This window comes from Propithecus coquereli, unplaced genomic scaffold (assembly GCF_000956105.1).
Source record: "Propithecus coquereli isolate 6110/MARCELLA unplaced genomic scaffold, Pcoq_1.0 Scaffold80, whole genome shotgun sequence".
NCBI lineage: Eukaryota > Metazoa > Chordata > Mammalia > Primates > Indriidae > Propithecus > Propithecus coquereli.
Window position 1 is genome coordinate 6,294,648 of NW_012154174.1, and position 19,532 is coordinate 6,314,179.

The 19,532-nt window shown below is 50.7% G+C and overlaps 2 protein-coding genes across 9 annotated transcripts in view; one reads left to right on the forward strand and one right to left on the reverse strand.

Moving 5' to 3' along the window:
* SAMD8 (sterile alpha motif domain containing 8) overlaps positions 1 to 6,884 on the reverse strand; it is a 45,839-nt gene extending 38,955 nt beyond the window's left edge. Inside the window, exon 1 of the mRNA XM_012663240.1 lies at positions 6,816 to 6,884. The gene's annotated coding sequence lies outside the window, so the exon portion shown is untranslated. The remainder of the gene's footprint in view (positions 1 to 6,815) is intronic.
* Positions 6,885 to 8,890: 2,006 nt separating this feature from the next.
* Positions 8,891 to 19,532, forward strand: part of DUSP13 (dual specificity phosphatase 13) — a 13,561-nt gene continuing 2,919 nt past the window's right edge. Inside the window, exons 1-6 of one of the 8 annotated variants that reach the window (XM_012663230.1) lie at positions 8,914 to 9,100; positions 9,886 to 10,103; positions 11,363 to 11,565; positions 13,866 to 14,069; positions 15,096 to 15,190; positions 18,815 to 18,988. In XM_012663230.1, the coding sequence (XP_012518684.1) occupies positions 8,952 to 9,100; positions 9,886 to 10,103; positions 11,363 to 11,565; positions 13,866 to 14,069; positions 15,096 to 15,190; positions 18,815 to 18,988 (1,043 nt within the window). In that variant the 5' untranslated portion in view covers positions 8,914 to 8,951. Of the gene's footprint in view, positions 9,121 to 9,818; positions 10,104 to 11,357; positions 11,566 to 13,865; positions 14,070 to 15,095; positions 15,191 to 17,497; positions 17,551 to 18,814; positions 18,989 to 19,532 lie in introns of those variants that run through there. The other 7 variants (XM_012663231.1, XM_012663235.1, XM_012663234.1 and 4 more) reach the window with 7 other exon arrangements.

The following is a 19,532-nucleotide window of genomic DNA, read 5'->3' on the forward strand; positions in this document are numbered from 1 at the left end:
AGCACGTGAAAAGATGCTCAACATCACTAGCCACTAAGGAAATGCAAATATACACCTACTAGAACAGCAAAAATAAATTGTGACAATATGAAATGCTGTCAAGGATTCAGAGAAACTGGATCTCTCATACACTGTGGGTGGGAATGTAAAATTGTACAGCCATGCTGGAAAACGGTTTAGCAGTTTCTTAAAAAACTAAACATACACTTATCATACAACCCAGCAATTGCAATTCTGAGAAATGAACTTATATCTACACAAAAACCTACACACAAATGTTCATAGCAGCATTACTTGTAATAGCCAAAACATGTAAAAAAAAAAAAAATCCTACAATATGTGAATAATTTAACTGTGGTATACACATACCAAGGGATACTACTCAGCAACAAAAATGAATAAACTACTGATAAACACAATAACTTGGATGGGTCTCAAGGGCATTCTGATAAGTGAAAAAAAAGCCAATCTCAAAAGGTCACACACTATATGATCCATTTATGTAACATTCTCAAATTGACAAAATTATACCAACGGAAAACAGAATAGTGGTTGCTGGGGGTTAGAGAAGGTGTGCGTCAGGAGTTGGGGGAAAGTATAAAGCGGTCACACAGGGAGATCTTTGTAGCAATAGAATAGTTCTATATCCTGATTAGGACAATGGTTACATGAACCCATGCATGATAACATGACACAGATCTGTACATATACGTTGAACCAATGTCAATTTCCTGATTTCGATACTGTACTATAATTATGTAAGGTGTAACTATTGCAGGAAACCGAGTGAAGGGTACATAGACTCTCTCTGTACGATCTCTCTGTTTTCCATTGGTATAATTTTGTCAATTTGAGAATGTTACATAAATGGATCATACAGTGTGTGACCTGGAGCCACCCCCAAGAGGTCTTGACCAGTGGACTCTGAGTGGTTGGGTTACAGTTTGGTTTTATACATTTCAGGGAGACAGGGGTTACAGGTAGAGTCATAAATCAATACATGGGAGGCATACATTGGTTTGGCCCGAAAAGGTGGGCCATCTCGAAGCAGAAGCAGAGGTGGGGCGGGGGTTACAGGTTGTAGGTGGGTTTAAAGATTCTTTGGCTTGTAATTGGTTGAAGACATGAAGCTTTGCCTAAAGGCTTGGAATGTTTCAACATAAGGAGCTGTTTATCAGAGATAAGCCATCTGACATAGATTTGTTATGTAAATTGAGGACCTGCAGGTTTGTCTTGCATACCCTTAGGCCTGTTAATGGGTTATAAAGGATGTCCCCAAGAAGGGAGGGGGGCATGATAAGGCACGTCTGACCTCCTTCCTCCTGGTAGGCAATTTAGTTTTAGGATATTCCTTTGGCCATGAGGGGATCCATTTAGTCAGCCAGTGGGGGGTGAGCCTTAAAATTTTATTTTAGTTCACAGAATTCACAACTGATGAAACTTGATTCATAAATACAAAGTGATATTTTTGGAAGTTATTACTGATTGTTATACAGCAAAATTTTTTTAAAGTTATGGTTTCCAAGTGATGTATAAAATCTTTAAAAAAAAAAATCATACCCCAAGGCATAAAATGAGGAAGAGATTTAAAAAATTACATAAAATTAGTGTTCATACATTTTCCTTAGGCCAATTATACATTACAGTTGCACTCAAGCTAAAATAAGGCTAAATCCAATTTTACCTAATAAAGCTTATCTAATATGCACATAATAGATACAAATTACACCAGTTAGAGCCACAAACCAAAACATAAAAATAATTCTTATGAAAGCACAAAGCCAAAACTGCAATGGAAAAGGACAAGGTTTACTTTAGGCATTTATGGTCAAACTTTGTGATAAATAACACTGCAGTTTATGCTATTTGGGACTATCCAGCTTTTTTTCATCCCATTTAAAAATTTTTAATCCTAAATGAAAACATTTTCTTTCAGTGAGCAAACAAGAAAACATTCTTTTCTCTTTATATTTTTCAAAAGACAGTTTACTTTTTGTTAGTAAGCACAGGGCACTGTTTCCAAAACAGCTATGAAATCTGTTACAATTATAAAAGTTTCAAAGATCCTGAACCAATTCCTACCATTTTGAAACTCTTTAGTTGTGATTTTCTACTGTTTTATGTCCCACTTCTGAGCAGCAGAATTTAGGGCAGCACATTTAAAAAAATTAAATTGCCTCCTCAGTTACATCATCATTCTCTTGGCTGCACTTCAGTTCTGGGACATTTTTTGCTGCCCTGACCATGCACTCTTATACGCTAGTCAAATAAAGTTGTCATGTATACCAAAGGACACAAACTTTTTGTGGCTCCAGCTTGCCTTTAAACTAAGACTTCCACTATCAGGACGCACCTAATTCTGTGCCACATCCAGAACTGTCTCAGCTCAATGAATAAGAACCTGACAGATATCACTGTCCATTTTATATCCTCAGTTATAGCAAAAGTTTTTATACGATGATCAAAATTTAGTGGTACTTTGACGAAGGGTTCCTGACCTGGCTACATGCCAGAGCACACCAGTAAAGAAGCCAAATACCTAAAATTCTAATTCTTATTCTAATAAAGCTAGCAGTTTAACATATTGATTGGTAAAAATCTTTATTTTAAATATGCTATATTCCAAAATCCAATCAACATAATGGAAAATGAAAAACTGGCTCAAATTTCAAACTCCATTACATACTGTTAAAATGTATTGGATTTGGGCCCAAATTTTCATGTATGGTTTTGGCAATCTCTGGCTTTCATGCCAATATTATATTGATGGAACTGATATCAATTTAATTTAGTTTCAAAGTTCTAAACTAAAACCAATTTGCAGGTATTTCCAATAATTTAGTGACATAGTTTACCTATAGGAAGACCCTAAATTAGCAGAATCCATGGCAGAATCTCACCTCCTACTAGAATTTATCTGTCAATAATTTCAAAAGAAAAGTATCAAGATAATGGATACTTATGTTGCCACCTCTCTTGTCCTCTGCCACAACTCATAAGCTTAACGAAACCACAATTAAAACTTAAGACAGGCCGGGCACAGTGGCTCACGCCTGTAATCCTAGCACTCTGGGAGGCCGAGGCAGGTGGATCGCTCAAGGTCAGGAGTTCGAGACCAGCCTGAGCAAGAGCGAGACCCCGTCTCCACCAAAAAATAGAAAGAAATGATCTGGACAACTAAAAATATATATATAGAAAAAATTAGCCAGGCATGGTGGCACATGCCTGTAGTCCCAGCTAGTTGGGAGGCTGAGGCAGAAGGATCGCTTAAGCCCTTGTGTTGCTGTGAGCTAGGCTGACGCCATGGCACTCACTCTAGCCAGGGCAACAGAGCGAGACTCTGTCTCAAAAAAGAAAAAAAAAAAAACTTAAGACAAATACAAATATAGTGCACTGCTGCCATAATAACACTGTTTTGAGTGCATATGATAAACACTGTTTTATGGTGAAACATTGTGGTAAAACTATTATAACCAAGTTTTTTTTTAGTTAACAGACACATTATGCTACATTCTGTATTGAAGTGATTATTTTACTGGGAAGATCCAGTGTATAGTGAAGTAATAGCATTTCAATAGGGAAGTATAAAGTCACTAAACTCAGCTAGGCTAGGCTTAATATCTGGTGATGATGGTGCTGTGCATATGGGAGGAGGAGTACAGGAATATTCACACCACAGATCTATTACAAATCCATATCCAAGCATTCAGATAGCAAACTACCAGGGAGCAACAGTGGCAGCATGTGAACACTGATTTGTTCTCCAATTGTGCCTGATCCATACTCTTCTGTTTTTAGTTAACTTCTTGATTTCTCAAGGCCAAGAGAACCGCAAGACATAAAGTAAGAATCACTGTCACAATGATATCTGTAGTCAAATAGCGTTTTTTGTTCTTGCTCTACTATTATCCAACCATGTGTTATATCATACCCTTAGAGAAAGAAAAACAAGAAAAAGAATCAGGTCCCAGCAGTTCCAAACAAAATGCAAACAAAAATTAAAGATACAGCATTTTGAAAATAACAAACACCTTATTTGTAAACAAATATAAACACAAGAAAGAAAGTGAAAACAATCTAGGGTCCCCCCATCTCTGCAAAAAGTAAAACATTTAATTTGGGAATGAAATGGTGTAGTCCTCCTCTATAACCTAAATCCATTAAAAGAATTACAATTAGCTCATACTGTATTTTTCCATCAAATATCACAATCTTTCAAGAGATTCATAGGTAATTTAGCAGAATACAGAATTGCATTCATATCTAAGTCAGTTTGATGTCCAAAAAGAATCAAAGTTACAGAAGCTTTAAGTTTAAAAAAATCAGTTCAACATTCACTAACAATATACCATCATATGAAAAATGAGGGGGGTACAATTTGAAGACAGGAAAGATTTCCAACCATATGCTAATGGCCATGCTAGGTACACCCACTACCAACACCATATACTACATCAGACCTGAAAGTAAACATCTCAAACGAATAGCTAGTTAATATGGCATTCTTATATGACAAAATAAAATAATAATATTCATTAGAACATATGTGATTTAACTGTTTCTCAAAAAAAGTGCTGAAATTTCAATTCTCAGAAAAGCCATGAAAATGTCTCAATCAATTATGGCAAACTTTTGAAGAAGTATTGAGGATCTAGTGATTAACAATCTAAATATGTTTACAAGCAGTTGTACAATGTGAATAAGTTGCAGAATGGGGAGTGTGCTATTGAAATCAAAACTGATTTGTCTGCATGTTCTGCCATTGTAGCCAAGATGGCTTCTTCTGTCTTAGAGAAAATGCTCTACCACAAAACTAATTTTCTTTACAACTAAGTGGCTATGAGAACAGACAAAAGGAAACAAAAATAAAATAACCATTAGGCATGCTAATATATTAATAGTACAATCCCATCTAAGAGTTTCTCTCTTAATTTTGCAGTAACACTAAGACATAATCTTAATAGAGAGTTTTCTTTTTTCAGTTCGGCAAATTTTTACATGACAAGACTTTTATTCAGATATATGTATGAAGACAAGGTCTCTAGAGGATCTCACTCTGGTGAGGGTAAACAGAAACATAAACAGGAATACTATGTAAACTTCTTCAACTAAAGATCATTTTTTATTAAGTTAAAGAAAAGGAAATTAATTTTTTGACAACCTCAGCTAAAAGCAAAGCTAAAAATTCACCTCTCCTTTGAAGAAGGAATTATTACTTCACAGAGCATTTGAAGGTATGTCATATCGCCTATACTCATTAACTAATTTAAAAGCTTGTTGCCAATCAGTAAATTATCATCTCATGAAGATTAAACAGTAGATACCCATATAGAGTAGAAAATACTTGATTAAAAGTTTGGAAATGGCCAACAATGTCACAAGCCTATAATCAGATAAAAAGTAAAATGAGACGTGGCTAAAGTCAACAAGGACTTCTTGGAGGCTTGTTATAATTTAATAATCACAAAATTATTTCTACCTAAGTGAATATAAATATTGCAATCATTATTTTTCTGACACAATTATGTTTTGGTACTACATCTTCTATAAAAAGCATCTGTGTACCCACTTGTTCCAGTTCCACTGGCTGTCAACTACAAGCACCCTCTATCCTTACTTTTCTAGACCACTCTATTAAAAATATTATGTGAATAATATCTGCAAAATAGTATTTGCACATTGGTTCTGCAAATCCATCAGTACACCTCAAATTTTTAAGAGATAATTCCAACCTTGGAGTTACCAGTGAGAGGAAGATCTGGTAGGTGCCTGAACTGTGGTGATTTTACTTCTAGTGTTATGTGTCCCCCTTAACCCAGACATTTGCATAGACCATATTTTTACCCTGTGGCAAATATATTCAACTCAAGCTGTGAAATAGAACCAGTTCATAATGAGTATCTGTAAAATCCTAGTGTCCAAATTCTTGTTTCAAGTTAATTTTTTAAATGTAAAGGTAATGCATTAAATCTTTTTCAGGATCTAAACTTGCCTAGTATTTAAACATTTAAGAAAGAAATACAAAAAAAGGTACACTATTAATGTTAGAAGAAACCCTAATGATATCTTTATGTTCAAAATCACCTCTTTCACTACATTTTTCAAACATCACTTCCTCTCCACCACTTCCCCCAGTCCTTTAGGCAAATCAGTAATTAACACCGCAGATTCTTAAAAGGATCCATCACTGTGCACAAATATAAGTCCCACAATCCAAATACATTGCCCTAGTGATGTCTGATGCTTTGAAAGGCACCTGTAAAGATGCCAAAGCCTTAAATTAGATCCCTAAGGGCTTCTTTTCTTTCTTGACGACATTTCTCTTTTTCGATGCCTCCCTCAACACTTGAGGCCAGACGACTTCCCATCCAATAGCCCTCCCTCTTCCAGTCAAACCTAAATCCTGCCCTCCATTACCACCAGCCCCACCCCAGTGCCCTCTCCCTCGCCTGGGGTAACACCGGCCCCGGGTCTGCTCCTCTGACCCCTAAGCCCCACTGCCACAGCCCAGAGCATCTCTTCCTCCGGGGCCACATTCCCGCAGGACCCCGTCGACCTTCTTCCGACCCTACGCTGCTTTCAAAAGCCTCCAAGCTCTTGCCTCTTAAAGTCTTCCACTCCCTCTCGCCCCTCGGCCTCTACTTACCCTCAGCCACTGGCCATCGGCACCCTCTCAGGCCCTCGGCTCAACAACCTCCATTTCCTTCAGATTCCATTCTAGCGCCGACTCTCCATCTCCCCCAACCGTCTCCCCGTGGCCCTCCGGGTCCCTGTCCCTCGGCAGCCCCCAGCTCCATCCCAGACTCCCCACTCACCCTTGGCTGCAGGCGCCCCCCAAACTCCCCTCTCCTCAGCCTCAGCTCCCCTCACCTCCGCGGTCGGAGTCGGGCTCCCGGGACCCACCTCCGAGTCGGCGTCCGAGCCGCCGTCGGAGTCCGGGGTCCTCCGGGCCTCGCCGGAGTGAAGCGCCTCGAGCGGCGGGGGCGGAGCCCGGGGCGGGGAGCCGGGATCGGGGCGGGGGCGGTGGCGGCTGCGCGCAGGCATCGCCCCAGCCCCCGTCACCGCCGCGCCGGCAGCGGCTCCCGGCCGAACCGGAACTGCTTTAGGAGGCGGGGCCCTACCGGCGGGAGGAGGAGCTCCACCGACGGAGGGGCGGGGCCAAAACCGGAAGAGACGCGCGGCTCCAGATGGGCGCGAGAGGAGAACCGAGAAAGGAAACAGCAGCAGGGGACCCCGAGAGCGCATGCGTCGGGCTGGAGACTAGGATGGGAGAAAGGAACCGAGAGAGGGGAGATGGGGCGGGGCCTATAGGATTAGTAAATAGGGTTGGGCCTTGGAGGGGGTTATCCTAATTGCTCCTGAGGGGGACAGCTCTCCTCCAAAAGCCAACCCCCAATGATCGTTATCATTCACTGCCCCATTGCTTTGTGACAGTGTCTATGCCAAATGCCACATAAATATCTCATCTAATCCTTGTGCAAACTCTACAAGGTAGATCATACAACACAGACCAAGAAACATATCGCATGACATATCACTTTAATATGCACCCAAGCTGGTATTCCAACCCAAAGTTGTCTAACATCAGAACCTATGTTCTTCTCACTGCATTATGCTGCCCCGCCCTGGGGGAGGGCCCCCTCCAACCCAGGCCTAGCATTGGCATAAACCAAGTCCAAAGGCAGCCGCAACCTGGGCTCTAGCCTCTCCTTGGCCTTGCTTCCCCATACAATGCAGGGCCAACTTCAGTGGTTCCAAATGGGGTGGGAGCAGGTTCTGGGGTGGACGTGAGTGCAGACTGTTTCATAGGATGCCCAGGTATGGCCTTTCCCCTCAAGCTGGACTCAAAGCCAAGGGCAGCTGGGAACCTTCCCACTGCAGCTCATACCCTTCCCAGACCTATCAGGACCTCTGCGAAGTCACTTGAGAGAAGGCAAGACATTTCATCTCTTTTGCTGATGACCAGCTCTGGCAGAAGGACAGGTTGACCTTTCTCAGTTTCTATTCTGGGGCCAAAAGCCCTTGTAGGCAGAGAAATCTCCCTCCCGCCCTCAAAATGTTTCGGATGACACTTAGGCCCTTTGGCTCTCAAAGTGTAGGGCAACGCTCACCTCCCTTTTCCCCCTTTGACATACAAGCCCTCCTTCAGTCTTCTGAGAAGTCAGCCATCTTCATTTCAGGACCATTGTTCAAAGCTTCCCCCATGAACCTTGTGGGCACCCTTTAAGTGAGGTCCTCCGTGTCTCCTCTCCACATTTCCCTGACCTCCATGGTCCAGAGACTCATCCATAGACATCTGGCTCCTACCCAGTTTGTGGCCCACCCAGACCTATAAAATTTTTTCTGTAATTCATCCGTGGAGCCAGGTACCTCTTCTCCACCCTGAATCTCTACTTTAACTCAGTCTTCAGAACCAAATAGCCTTATGTTGGGCTCTAAACCTATTAATTCAACCAATTGGCCAGGCACTGTGGCTCATACCTATAATCCTAGCCCTTGGGGAGGCCAAGGCAGAGGACTGCTTGAGGCCAGGAGTTTGAGGTTGCAGTGAGCTATGATTTCACCCCTCCACTCCAGCCTAGGCAGGAGAGTGAGACCCAGTCTCAAAAAAAAAAATTTTTTTTCAATAAATGTTCCTAAACACCTACTATGTGCTAGACACAGCACATCTTTGTTTCATTTAATTCTCACAACAATTCTCTGAGTTAGGTGTGATTGTCCTTACTTTACCAATGAAGAAACTGAGTCGAGAGAGATTCCAAGTTCTCAGGGAGTTTGGGGGTGGGGATGGCTTGGGGAGGAAAACATCCTATCCTTTCTGGAGGCCCATGTGATTTGCTGAGTCACTTGCTCCTGTCCCACCTGTCCCTGTCAATCTCTGGGAAGAAGAAATGACACTGGAGAAACAGAGAGGAGTGACCGCAGAGGCAGAGGGGTGGGCGGGCTGGCCCATGGCTGAGGCCTCGCTCCCAGAGCTTGGGGGAGATGCCGAAGCCACGCCCTGCCCCAGCATCCCGGAGCTGGAGGAGCTCCTCAGGGAGGGGAAGGCCTCCTCTAGCCGCGTGGATGAAGTCTGGCCCAACCTCTTCATAGGAGATGCGTGAGTGGGGGCAGAGGGGTGTGGGGGTGGGGGCAAGGAGTTCCCGAGCTCTTTACTCTTTACCAGACACGGGAGTGGGTGGGAACAAGGAGACATAATCCTGCCCTGAGCACCCCAGGCCAGGGACTTTCTCCAGGACCCCAGGGTGGCGGGGTCGGTGCAGTGACCAGGCGTGGCCACCAGGGGGAGCAGGGATTTTTGCCTGCCTGAAAGACGGGAGCTTCCCAGAGGTTCCTGGAATCTTTTGGCACATCCAGGACAACTGACGACCGTAAGGGACAGAGGCCTGGGGAATAGTATTTGAGGCAGGAGGTAGGGTAGACAGAGAGCCCCTTTCTGGTCTCAGTCTCCCTCCTCTGGACACAAAGTGGGTGGAAAAGCCTGACTGAAGGTGAATCAGGGAAGGTGTCACCTTTACACATTTGCAGATTAGAAGCAGGTATGAGGTGGTGGCCAGGACAGTCCGGATGTGCGTGGGAGGACATAGGGCAAGAAGGGAGGGGCAGCCTGAAAGGATTGCTTCCGAGGGTTGAAGCAATCCCTTCCTTCCTGTCCTGGCCAAGGCAGGGGCAGATCGCCTGAGGAAGCAAAGGTAGACCCCTGCAACACCAGTTCCCCCACCAGAAAGCTCTGGGGGCGGGCTGGGGGCTGCAGACCCCAGCTGGAACTTGCTGGATTCTGGCTCCCTTTGGACCCCAAAGGCTCAGTGCCTCTGAAGCAGGCAAAGCCTCCTTCCCGGACCTCATGCCTCAGCCAGCATCTAGCCCACTTCCTGCTCTCCCCAGGGCCACGGCAAATAACCGCTTTGAGCTTTGGAAGCTGGGCATCACCCACGTGCTGAACGCTGCCCACGGGGGCCTCTACTGTCAGGGCGGCCCTGACTTCTATGGCAGCAGCGTGAGCTACCTGGGAGTGCCAGCCCACGACCTCCCTGATTTCGACATCAGTGCCTACTTCTCCTCCGCAGCCGACTTCATCCACTGTGCCCTCAGCACACCTGGGGGTAGGACTTGGGGTCTCAGCTTGTATCCCACTCTGCTCATTCGTGGGGAGGATGCCCAATTTCCCCTCCCATCCCTGGTTTTTTAAAAATCCTCTGCTCAATGTTCCAGCATTTTATCTAAGCCCAAACTGAGGCCTGGAATGCAAGGTCATGCCAGGAGGTTGGGGCAACCCTGGCGCTAGAAGCCAGGTCTCCCAAACAGCAACACAGTTCTTTATCTGCAACACTCAGCCTTGGGAAGCCACCATTTGGTACCTAGATGTCTGGCCCAAAGTACTTTCAACTGGAAAAAAAAAATCTTCAGATACTCAGAGTACAGCAAAGGAGCCCCTGCTTTGTGTTTATCCTGGGAGAAAGCTGTGCCCTTTGCTGTGTGACCCTGGGCAAGCCAGTGTCCCTCTCTAGACTTTAGTTTCCTCATCTATGCAATGGGAATGACAAGACTACAGCCGACATGACTTTTCAGTGTCTAAAGCACTTTGATATTCTTTTGTTCTTCATCCATTATTTCACCAGCTATTTACTGAGGATCTGCTATGTGCCAAGCACTGACTTAAAGAAGGCAGGATCTCTGCCCTCTTGGAAGTGGTGGAAGGACAGTTGAATTGTGAAGTATCACGAGGGTTGCTCATAGGAGTGGGCGGGCGTGAAGAGCTATGGGAGCACAAGGCAGGGGTGCTCAAGCCAGAGGATCGGGGTGGGGGAGGACTTCCCTCTGCAACAGTGTTCACTGGGTCATATGCAAAATGATGAGCCGCTCTGTGATTCAAGCAATACCTTGAGTGGTCAGGAAAACCCATGCAAGAAGCCATGTCTCAGCCGAAACCTGATGAGTAGCAGAAGTTAGTCAGCCCGATCCCGGGGGAAACGTGTTGCAGGTAGTTGGAATAGCATGTGGCAAGGCTGGAGGTCAGAGACTATGACACCTTCAAGGGACTGCAAGTTACCCCGTGTTCCTAGAGCTGAGGGTTGGGGAGGGACGGTCTGAGGTGAAGCTACAGGGTCAGCAAGGGCCAGCTCTTGAAGGGTCTTGTAAGCCATGTTAAGGAATGTGAACTCCATCCCGAGGGTAGGCAGAACAGGTGTTGGTCTGCCCATTTTCACAGATCAGGAAACTGAGGCCCACAAAGGCTGAACGACTTGCCCAGGGTCACAGAGTGAGACCAAGGCAGGGCCAGGAACTTGGGTCCCCACCCCAGCCCCTGGGTGGGCTGGCGGGTCTGAAAGGGTTCTTCACAAGGATGTCTTCCTCAGCCAAGGTCCTGGTGCATTGTGTGGTGGGCGTGAGCCGCTCCGCCACACTGGTGCTGGCCTACCTCATGCTGCGCCATCAGCTGTCCCTGCGGCAGGCGGTGATCACCGTGAGGCAGCACCGATGGGTCTTCCCCAACCGAGGCTTCCTCCGCCAGCTCTGCCAGCTGGACCAGCAACTGCGGGGCGCAGGCCGGAGCTGAGGGGCCAGGTGAGGGCTGGGCAGGACATGAGGGCACAAGGGGGCGAAGCTGGGGGTGATTGGCAGTGAGATGTCAGGTGAGGGCCTGGGCAGGGAGCATAGAGGGGGAGGCCAGGGGGGGCTGGGCTGGGGACATGGGATGGGGCTGTTCAGGGCTTGGTTGGCCGGGCTGTGTATGGCTGGAAGTGAGGGTGGGAGTGGGCCAGGCCCGCTTCCAAGCTGCTGGGCTCCCCTTACCCACCCAATGTCTCACCAGGGCCCGGCCTAGGCAATCCTCCTGTAGGACCCCGCCCCCATCTCCCCAGCCTCCCCCAATTCTTCGGAGCCCCCAGGAAGGGAGGGAGTGGAAGGCATAATATGGGAGAAGTGAGGCCTTCCTTCCTGGTCCCGGGGCCCACCTGCCCTGCCTCAGCCGAAAGCCTGTGGGGGCCTCCCGAGTCCCACCGAGGCAGCCATGCAGCCAGCCTGGACCATCCACACTGCCACATCACCTTCCCCACAGGTCTGGACCCCAGCTGCAGCTCCACAGAGAAAATGTTCCAGGCTTGGCTGATTCTTACCCCAGCCCCACCTCACCATCCCCACCACGGGAAGAACAGGTTCCCAAACGTGCGCCTGCCCCCAGCCGTGCCTTCCTCACCCCAGCTACCAGGGAGCCCCTGGGTGGTGCCGTTCAGTTCCTGGCCTCGGGGCCAGCACTCCACTCCCACCCCATCACCCCTCTGGTCTCAGAGATCTACAGAAGGACCCTCCCTCCTTCCCTCCATCTGGGGACTCCTTTAGGACATGAAGCTCTTCCTGAAGTCCATCTAGACTCCTTCCTGCTGCCGTCGGCCCCCGCCCCCTTATTCTGTGCTCAGGGCAGCTGGAGCAACAGCAGGCAGTCCTCACCTTGCGCAAGGGGAACGGATCCCCAATACCTCCTCTCCCCAAGCCGCCTCCCTCCTCCTGGGGGCTCCAGGGTCCCCAACTGCCCAGTGGATGGAGCTGGGCTCCCCCGGCAGCAGCACTGCTCTCAGGCTCCCAGCCCACAAATGGTCACCAAGATACTGCTCCAAATCTTGCGCGTCAGCCCTCTGTGAAATTTCCTCCAGCACAGTTGGGAGGAGGCGGGGGTGTCTCTTCCGAGAGCGGGGTGGCTGTGGGTGCGTCAGGACTGTCGGGGAGCTGCAGAGTGCCCACCACCCTTCTTCCCCCACGCCCAGGCTGGGTCTGTCTGTGTCTGGTCCCCGAAGCCTGCCTCCCCCACATTCCTGTGTTTCTGGGGGCCATCAGCTGGGAGCCAGGCCTCCAGGGCTGCTCCCCACTCCCCAGGGCCTGCCCGCAGCTCCTGCTTCCCATACTGCTTCTCCCCTCTCTCTCTCTTCAGCCCTGTCTTTGCCTGTGCCCCACCACCCACTGGCGTGGGGTAAGCGACCAGCCAAGGCTCCCCTGAAGCTGCCAGATTGGCAGCTTTCTCCTCCTGCTCCACAAGCCCCGAGGGCAGGGCCTCTCTCCCCGTCTCCCACCCACAGAGCTGTTTGTGTCTCCGAAGGCATAGCCAGCCCAACCAGAAGGGAGGCACTTTGGCAACATCAACCCCTTCCCACATGCTGGCTGGAGGATGAGCATCTTGGGAGGAGGATTAGGGAAGGATGGGGCCTAGGTTTAGAGTTTGGGGGTGTGATGGGAGGAACTTAGGGTTATAGCTGGGGTTGGATTAGGCCAGGGGCCAAGCTGGGTGGGAAACTGTTGCATAGAGCTCTGTGGGTCTGGGGTCTGGAAGGGGGACATGTTTCCCATGGAATGGCATGTTCCCTGCCTGCGCTCTCTCCTCTAGACAGGATCCAGGAACTTGGCAGAGCAGCAGATCTCTGATCATGCTCAATCACCCCACTTCCTCAGCCTGGGACCTTAGGCACCCTGACATCTGGCCTCAGCATCTTTCTCACCAGGCAGCTGACTTTGGGGGAGTTGGTTGGGCAGGGCTGCAGCATTGCACAATTCATGGGGGTGTCCTCTAACAGATTGTCTATGCAACTGGAGTTGTGCAGTGTGCAGCCCGGGAGGCCATACATGGCAGCTCTGGGGCTGCAGACTCTGAAGGATGAGGGGGCTATGGGGAGAGGTCATGTCTGTCCATAAGACATGGATGCCAAACCTACCTCCTCATCTCTCTCAGCACCTGTACCCACTTGACCTTACACACAGGGCTCAAGGCAGAAGCAGGTTTAGGTGATAGCTCTTGTCCCTGCCCCAGTAAGGCCCAGCCAGTCCCAGTCTGGGCCTTAGTTTACCTGCCTATAACACAGAGCTCATCTCTCTCCCAGAGCCCATCTTTACCCCCTGCCATGGGGCTCTGCCACTCTGCCACCCTACTACTGGCCCTGCTGGTGCTGCTGGAGGCTCTGGCCCAGGCAGATGCCCAGAAGATGACAAGAGCCCAGCGTGGGGTCCACCCAAGAGCCCGCTACTCCGTCTGCTTCATTCTGTTGTCTGCACCCCCTGTCAGCCACTGTCTTCGGTCCCCACAGGTGGGAGTAGGCTGCCCTCTCAGCCAAGCCCTGAGGCTCTTGGGCTAGGGACCCCAATTCTGGGGGTTGGGGGGAGGAAAGGAAGGGGACTCTAAGTGTTCATGACAGCCCCTGGCTGCAACAGCCTCCCCTGACTCTCCCAGGGCTTGGGGAGCAGCAGCAGGGGCTGAGCCCTAGCCCCCTGGAGCGCAGACTTCAGAGCCCCGGCGTGGGTGTGGCTATAGGTGTGTGTGTGTGTTCATCATCTGGGAGTGTGAGTGGGGAGTAGTATCAAGTAGGGGTGTATGAGGAGGGTCTCTGGATGACAGGGAAGGTTCTTAATAGGTCCAATTCCAAGGTCCTTAACTGAGCACAGCCTTGGGAGGGACATTAAAGACCATCTCGCTGGCCTCATGGGATAGTGGGGCCTGGACCAGAGATACCCTCTGGACATTCCTGCCTTTGGGGGCAGGGAGGAGCCTGGCAGAGGGCGGGAGTGTCTCCTGGACACGCAGCTTCTGACTGCAGACCGGGCTGTCTAAGGAGCTCCACTGCACCCCACTCCCACCTTCCTCCGTGTGTGGGCCTGGACTGTGTCCCTCAGCCTGAGTCTCCCAGAGCTTAATCTTAGGCCAGTTCTGTCATCCTCAGTCCCCAACTAAGAGCTCCTGGACCTCGGTTCGGATATTGTCAATACCGCCAGTTTGTGTGTGATTTGGGCTAGTCTCTTCCTCCACAGAAGATCCTTCCAGCTTGAACTTTCTGCCTTTGTTCCACATTACCCTTGAGGGCCAAGGGACCTTCTAAAATGGTTTATTTGATTTCCCCTCTCCCTGCCCCACTATTGACATACACGTACACACATACCACAGGCACACCCGGGCCAGCCTGCCTCGACTCCCAGCAGGGCTGGGCCTGGGGCCTGGGCCTGGAGGGGCAGGAACTGACCATGCCCTGCGACCAGAGGACAAGTAGGGAGTGGCAGGGGGAGGCCGGAAGCGGGGAGCAGACAGCATGCTTTATAATTAAACTCAAATCAAAAAATAGAAACAGCATCAAGTGTACGGAGACAAGCAGCTGGAAGCCGGCAGCACAAACTGCCTGTCAGGGAAGATCACAGCCTGGGCCGGACACGTCCACAGGTGGGTGAATGCCCCAAATTCAGGGGGGTCCCCGAGCATGCTGGGTAATGAGGGCCAGCATGTGAGTGTTGGGCAGGGATAGGTATTAGTTTGGGTGGGACACCAACTGAGTCAGAGATAGAGGCATAGACAAAGCATAGTCAAGTCAGAAAGACCTGGGCTTGAATCCTGGCTCCCATACCTATTGGCTGTGTGACCTGGGGCATGTTGCTTAACCTCTCTGAGCCTGTTTCCTCCTCTGTAAAATGAGAATGATAATATTACCTGCACTGTGAGGATTCAGTGAGAAAATGTAAGCACCTTGCTCTGTCTGGTACATAGTACATCCTTAATAAGTGGCGAACACAGTAATTATTGCTAGACAGAGAAAGAAGCATCAAGAAACACAGAGAACTAGAGACCGAACCTCACCGCCCCATGGGAAAGTTTGCCCTCTACCGAGGATGTGGCTGAGGCCTGAAAGGGTAAGAGTAATTATAGCAAAGATAATAATAGTAAGATGCACCATTTATTGCACATCTACTGTGAGGCCGATCCTGTGGGAGGCGCTTTACACTTACTATTTCATGGAATGCTCACAGCCGCCCCGCCGAGGAAACCGGCTCAAAGACGACCACACAGATGCAAGTCCCAGATCCGAGAATTCTGCCCAGGTCTGCCCTCCCCAAGGCCTGCATGCTGAGCACAGGGGCCTCAGCAGCCCCCCAGGGGCAGCCGCCTGCCACCTCCTGGAGGCTTCCCCAACTCCTCAGGTGTCCTGCCCTGGGAGCTCCAGCCCCACCCACCCTGTGACCACACTCCGGCCTGGCCACAGGAGGAGGCGGAGGAGGAGGAGGCGGCAGAGAGGGTGGGCGGGAGGGGAGACCAGGGGAACATTTCCCGGAGCTGCCGCCGAGGAGGCGGGTGGCAAACAGCTGCCCCTACCCCAAGAAAGCGTGTGCCTTGGCGTGAGGCTGCGGGTATGCAGGGCGGTGTTCTGGAAGGAGCATGAGCTTCCTGGGGTGGGTGGGAGACAGCGGCAAACAGGGAGAGCAACATAGGGAGGAGAGGTACAGACGAAGTCAGAAAACAAGCGTGTGGCCCTGTGAGCAGCAGCAGCAGGAGCAGGAAAACCGCTGCCCACAGAGGCAGCTGCTCGGCTGAGCGGGAGAAGCAGGAAGGCGGCAGGGGGAGCCCAGGGAGCAGAACGAGGGCTAGAGCGAGTGACAGAGGAGCTGGGCGAGCCCTGTCACTGCTGGTCGCTGGGCCCATGCTTCACGCGGCTGTGGCCCAAGACATGCGGAAGGAAGTACCGGGCCGTCCACAGCCCAGGTCTGGGGGCAGCACAAAGCCGGGGAACTGCTGTAGCTCCTGACTCCCCTTCCTTGGGTGTACCTGGGGCTCGAAGGACGAGTCCCTGGGTGGGCGGCTGGGCCTGACTCTGGCTGACAAGGTGGGCTGGGCCCCAGTGGGAAAGGGCAGACAGGTGGCAGGTATGCCGTGACCATCAGGAGTGAGCCTTAGGTGGGACCTGACCAGGAGTAGCCCTAAGTCCAGGGAAAAGCCCCTTTCTCCAGCCTTGGGCCCAGGGTCCCCTCGGAGGCTGAGACATGAGCTGTGGCCCAATCCCTGGCCCCTCTGGAACCTACAGGGGCAGCCAGGCTGCCTGCTCCCAGGCACCGCTGGGCTGCGAGGCACCCACTGGCCACCGGAGGGCGGCCTTACCCCATGCCAAGCGCGAGAGGCCTGAGCCCGGCGCCAGCAGCCTTCCCAGAGCCTATCTGATCCAGCCTGGGGCTGCTGCAGCCCCACCGGGTGGCTCCAGACCAGGGCAGCTGTTGGACTCCCCTGGGGCCTGGGGACAGCCCCCTCCCCACCACACTACACCCTCTGCTCTGTAGTCACTGCACACCCAGACACTCCTCTCGCCTCCTCGGGTCAGCCCCACCGAGAGAATCCTGAAAGTCAGGCCACGCCAGGATCTTTAGCATGGGCAAGAGACACTGTGGTCCAGACAGGAGCCAAGACTTGCTCGAGGCCACGGAATGAGTCATGGTAGAGTCCCAGGGGAGTCCGGCTCTCCTCTTCCCTCTTCCCACCACTAAGGTAGCCTCCCGTCTTTGGGTTGAGGGGGCAGTCATGGGGCCAAGAGCCTTCAGTCTCAAAGAGATGCCAGGCAGAGCAGAGGGCTGGGAGGTTGGCAGGACCCCCACTTCAGTCCACAGGCCCCACCCCCACGGGCTCCAAGGGGACCTGGAATTCTAGCCGCTTCACAGCGTTGGTGTTCTGGGCGGAACTTGCCCCAAGCCCCGTTCTGCTCACCAAGCTGAGTCCTGCCCTTGCACCCACTCCCCCCTTCCCGGCCCCAGACCATGCCCTAGGTAGGTGGCAGGCCACTCCGCCTGCCCTGAGAGGTCCAGTGGGGGATGAGGGGGAGATCTGTGCCTTCACTTCCGCCCTGCCCACCGGCCACCCGCTGGGTGAGCTTGGCCAAGCCGGGGGCCTCCTGGGTACCCATTTCCCTTTCTGGTCCTGGCACCACCCACCAACGGGAGAAGATGTTCTTCCCAGTATGCACCTTCCCTAGTTACTGGCTGAAGGGATCAGGGACAGTTGGCCAAGATAGGCCCTCCTTCCCAACACGGCACCGGCCCCATGTTCTGGTGCCGCTGACACCCCAGCTCTGCAGGGTCTCGAACTCCCTTGGCCAGCTGACGCCTGATACAACCCACCCTGCCCAGGGAAGGACTGACGTACAGCACTGCTGGCCTGCGTCATGGGGGTAAGAGGAACACCCGAGCCTGTAGGCAGAGGCGTAGCTCAGCAGCGCCAGGCGCCCCTGAGGAAACAGATGGGTTGGTGACCGCACACTGGAGTCCCCAGAGGTGGTAACTGAAAGGCCTGGAGATGGAGCTGAAGGAGCTCCGAAGTAGACTGAAACCCCAGCCTGGCTACTCATCAGCCATATGGCTTTGGCACCCATTACATAAAAAAATTCTGAAAAAAATTCAGCTTCCTCTTGAGTGACATAGGGACGTGCCACAAGCAAGGAGTGTGAGAGGCATTGGCGCATTCAGTGTGGAAATGCTAACAAATATCACTGCACAACCCCTGCCTCTCACCCTGGAGATGATGCCGATCTCCAAGCCCCTGAAAGTGTGTGTGGTGGGGGCAGCCGAGGGCCAGCCTGGGAGTAGCAGGGGAGGGGCTTGAGGTGAGCTGCCTAGGTTGGGGGCACCTTCCTGGGTGTCCTCCGAGAGCCAGAGTCATCTGAGGTTTCCATCCCTACAAAGTTCCTACTGACCAGTGCCTTAAGGGAGGAGATCTGCACTGACTAGGTGCCACAAGCCAGGGACTCCAAGCGCCCCTTGGCCAAAGCTTCCTACACCTGCAACCTCAGGAGAGGGCAGGAGAGAGGTCCGCCCAGCTCCACAGTGGCGACAAGGGATTGATTCCCTTGTTCCCTGGGGAAGGGTTCTAGGCCTCAGCCTCAGCTGAACTGGTTAACAACCTCATCTGAAATAGCTGAGGCCCTTCCCGCAGCATCCTGGTGGCACCTGGGCACTGCACCATGGGCCTCCCCATCAGCTAGATCCACCCTTGGGGAGCCTACCTCCAGCGACTGCCGTGTCCCCTCTGTTCCAGGATGGATTCGCTGCAGAAGCAGGACCTCCGGAGGCCCAAGATCCATGGGGCAGTCCGGATGTCCCCCTACCAGCCGCCTACGTTGGCTTCGCTGCAGCGCTTGCTGTTGGTCCGTCGGGCCCCCATGCTGAACCACATCAACGAGGTCTGGCCCAACCTCTTCCTGGGAGATGCGTGAGTAAGACCCACGTTGGGGGTGGGGGCGGCAGGAGGGCGTGAGGTCCACACGGGAGTGGGGACGTGCGCCCCTCCCAGAACCCTGCAAGGGTAGAGGTGGGACCCACCCTCCACCTCCCACCATCTCTTTCCCTATTTGTCTTTCCTTTTATATTATTATTACTTCTAACCATGGAAATAGAACACACGTAAGAAATGTGCACAGAACATATACGAACAGCTTCATGACCCAGGTGAAGAAACAGGACATTACTTTTGCCCCAGAAGCACTTACTGAATCCTTCTCATTGTAACTTTTCCCTTTTCTCTGTTGTTTACCAGTAAGTGTTCAATTATTTTCTTGTTTTTCTTAAAGTTTTACCACCTATGTACCTATACAGTATAATTAACTTCACCTGTTGTTTAAAATTACATGAATAGAATCATTTGCTCAAAACTGTGAGTTACCCATGTTATTATGTGTATCTGAAGGTCATTCACTTTTCACTGCTGTATAATATCCGTTTATGATTACATCACAATTTATTCATTCTATTGAAAG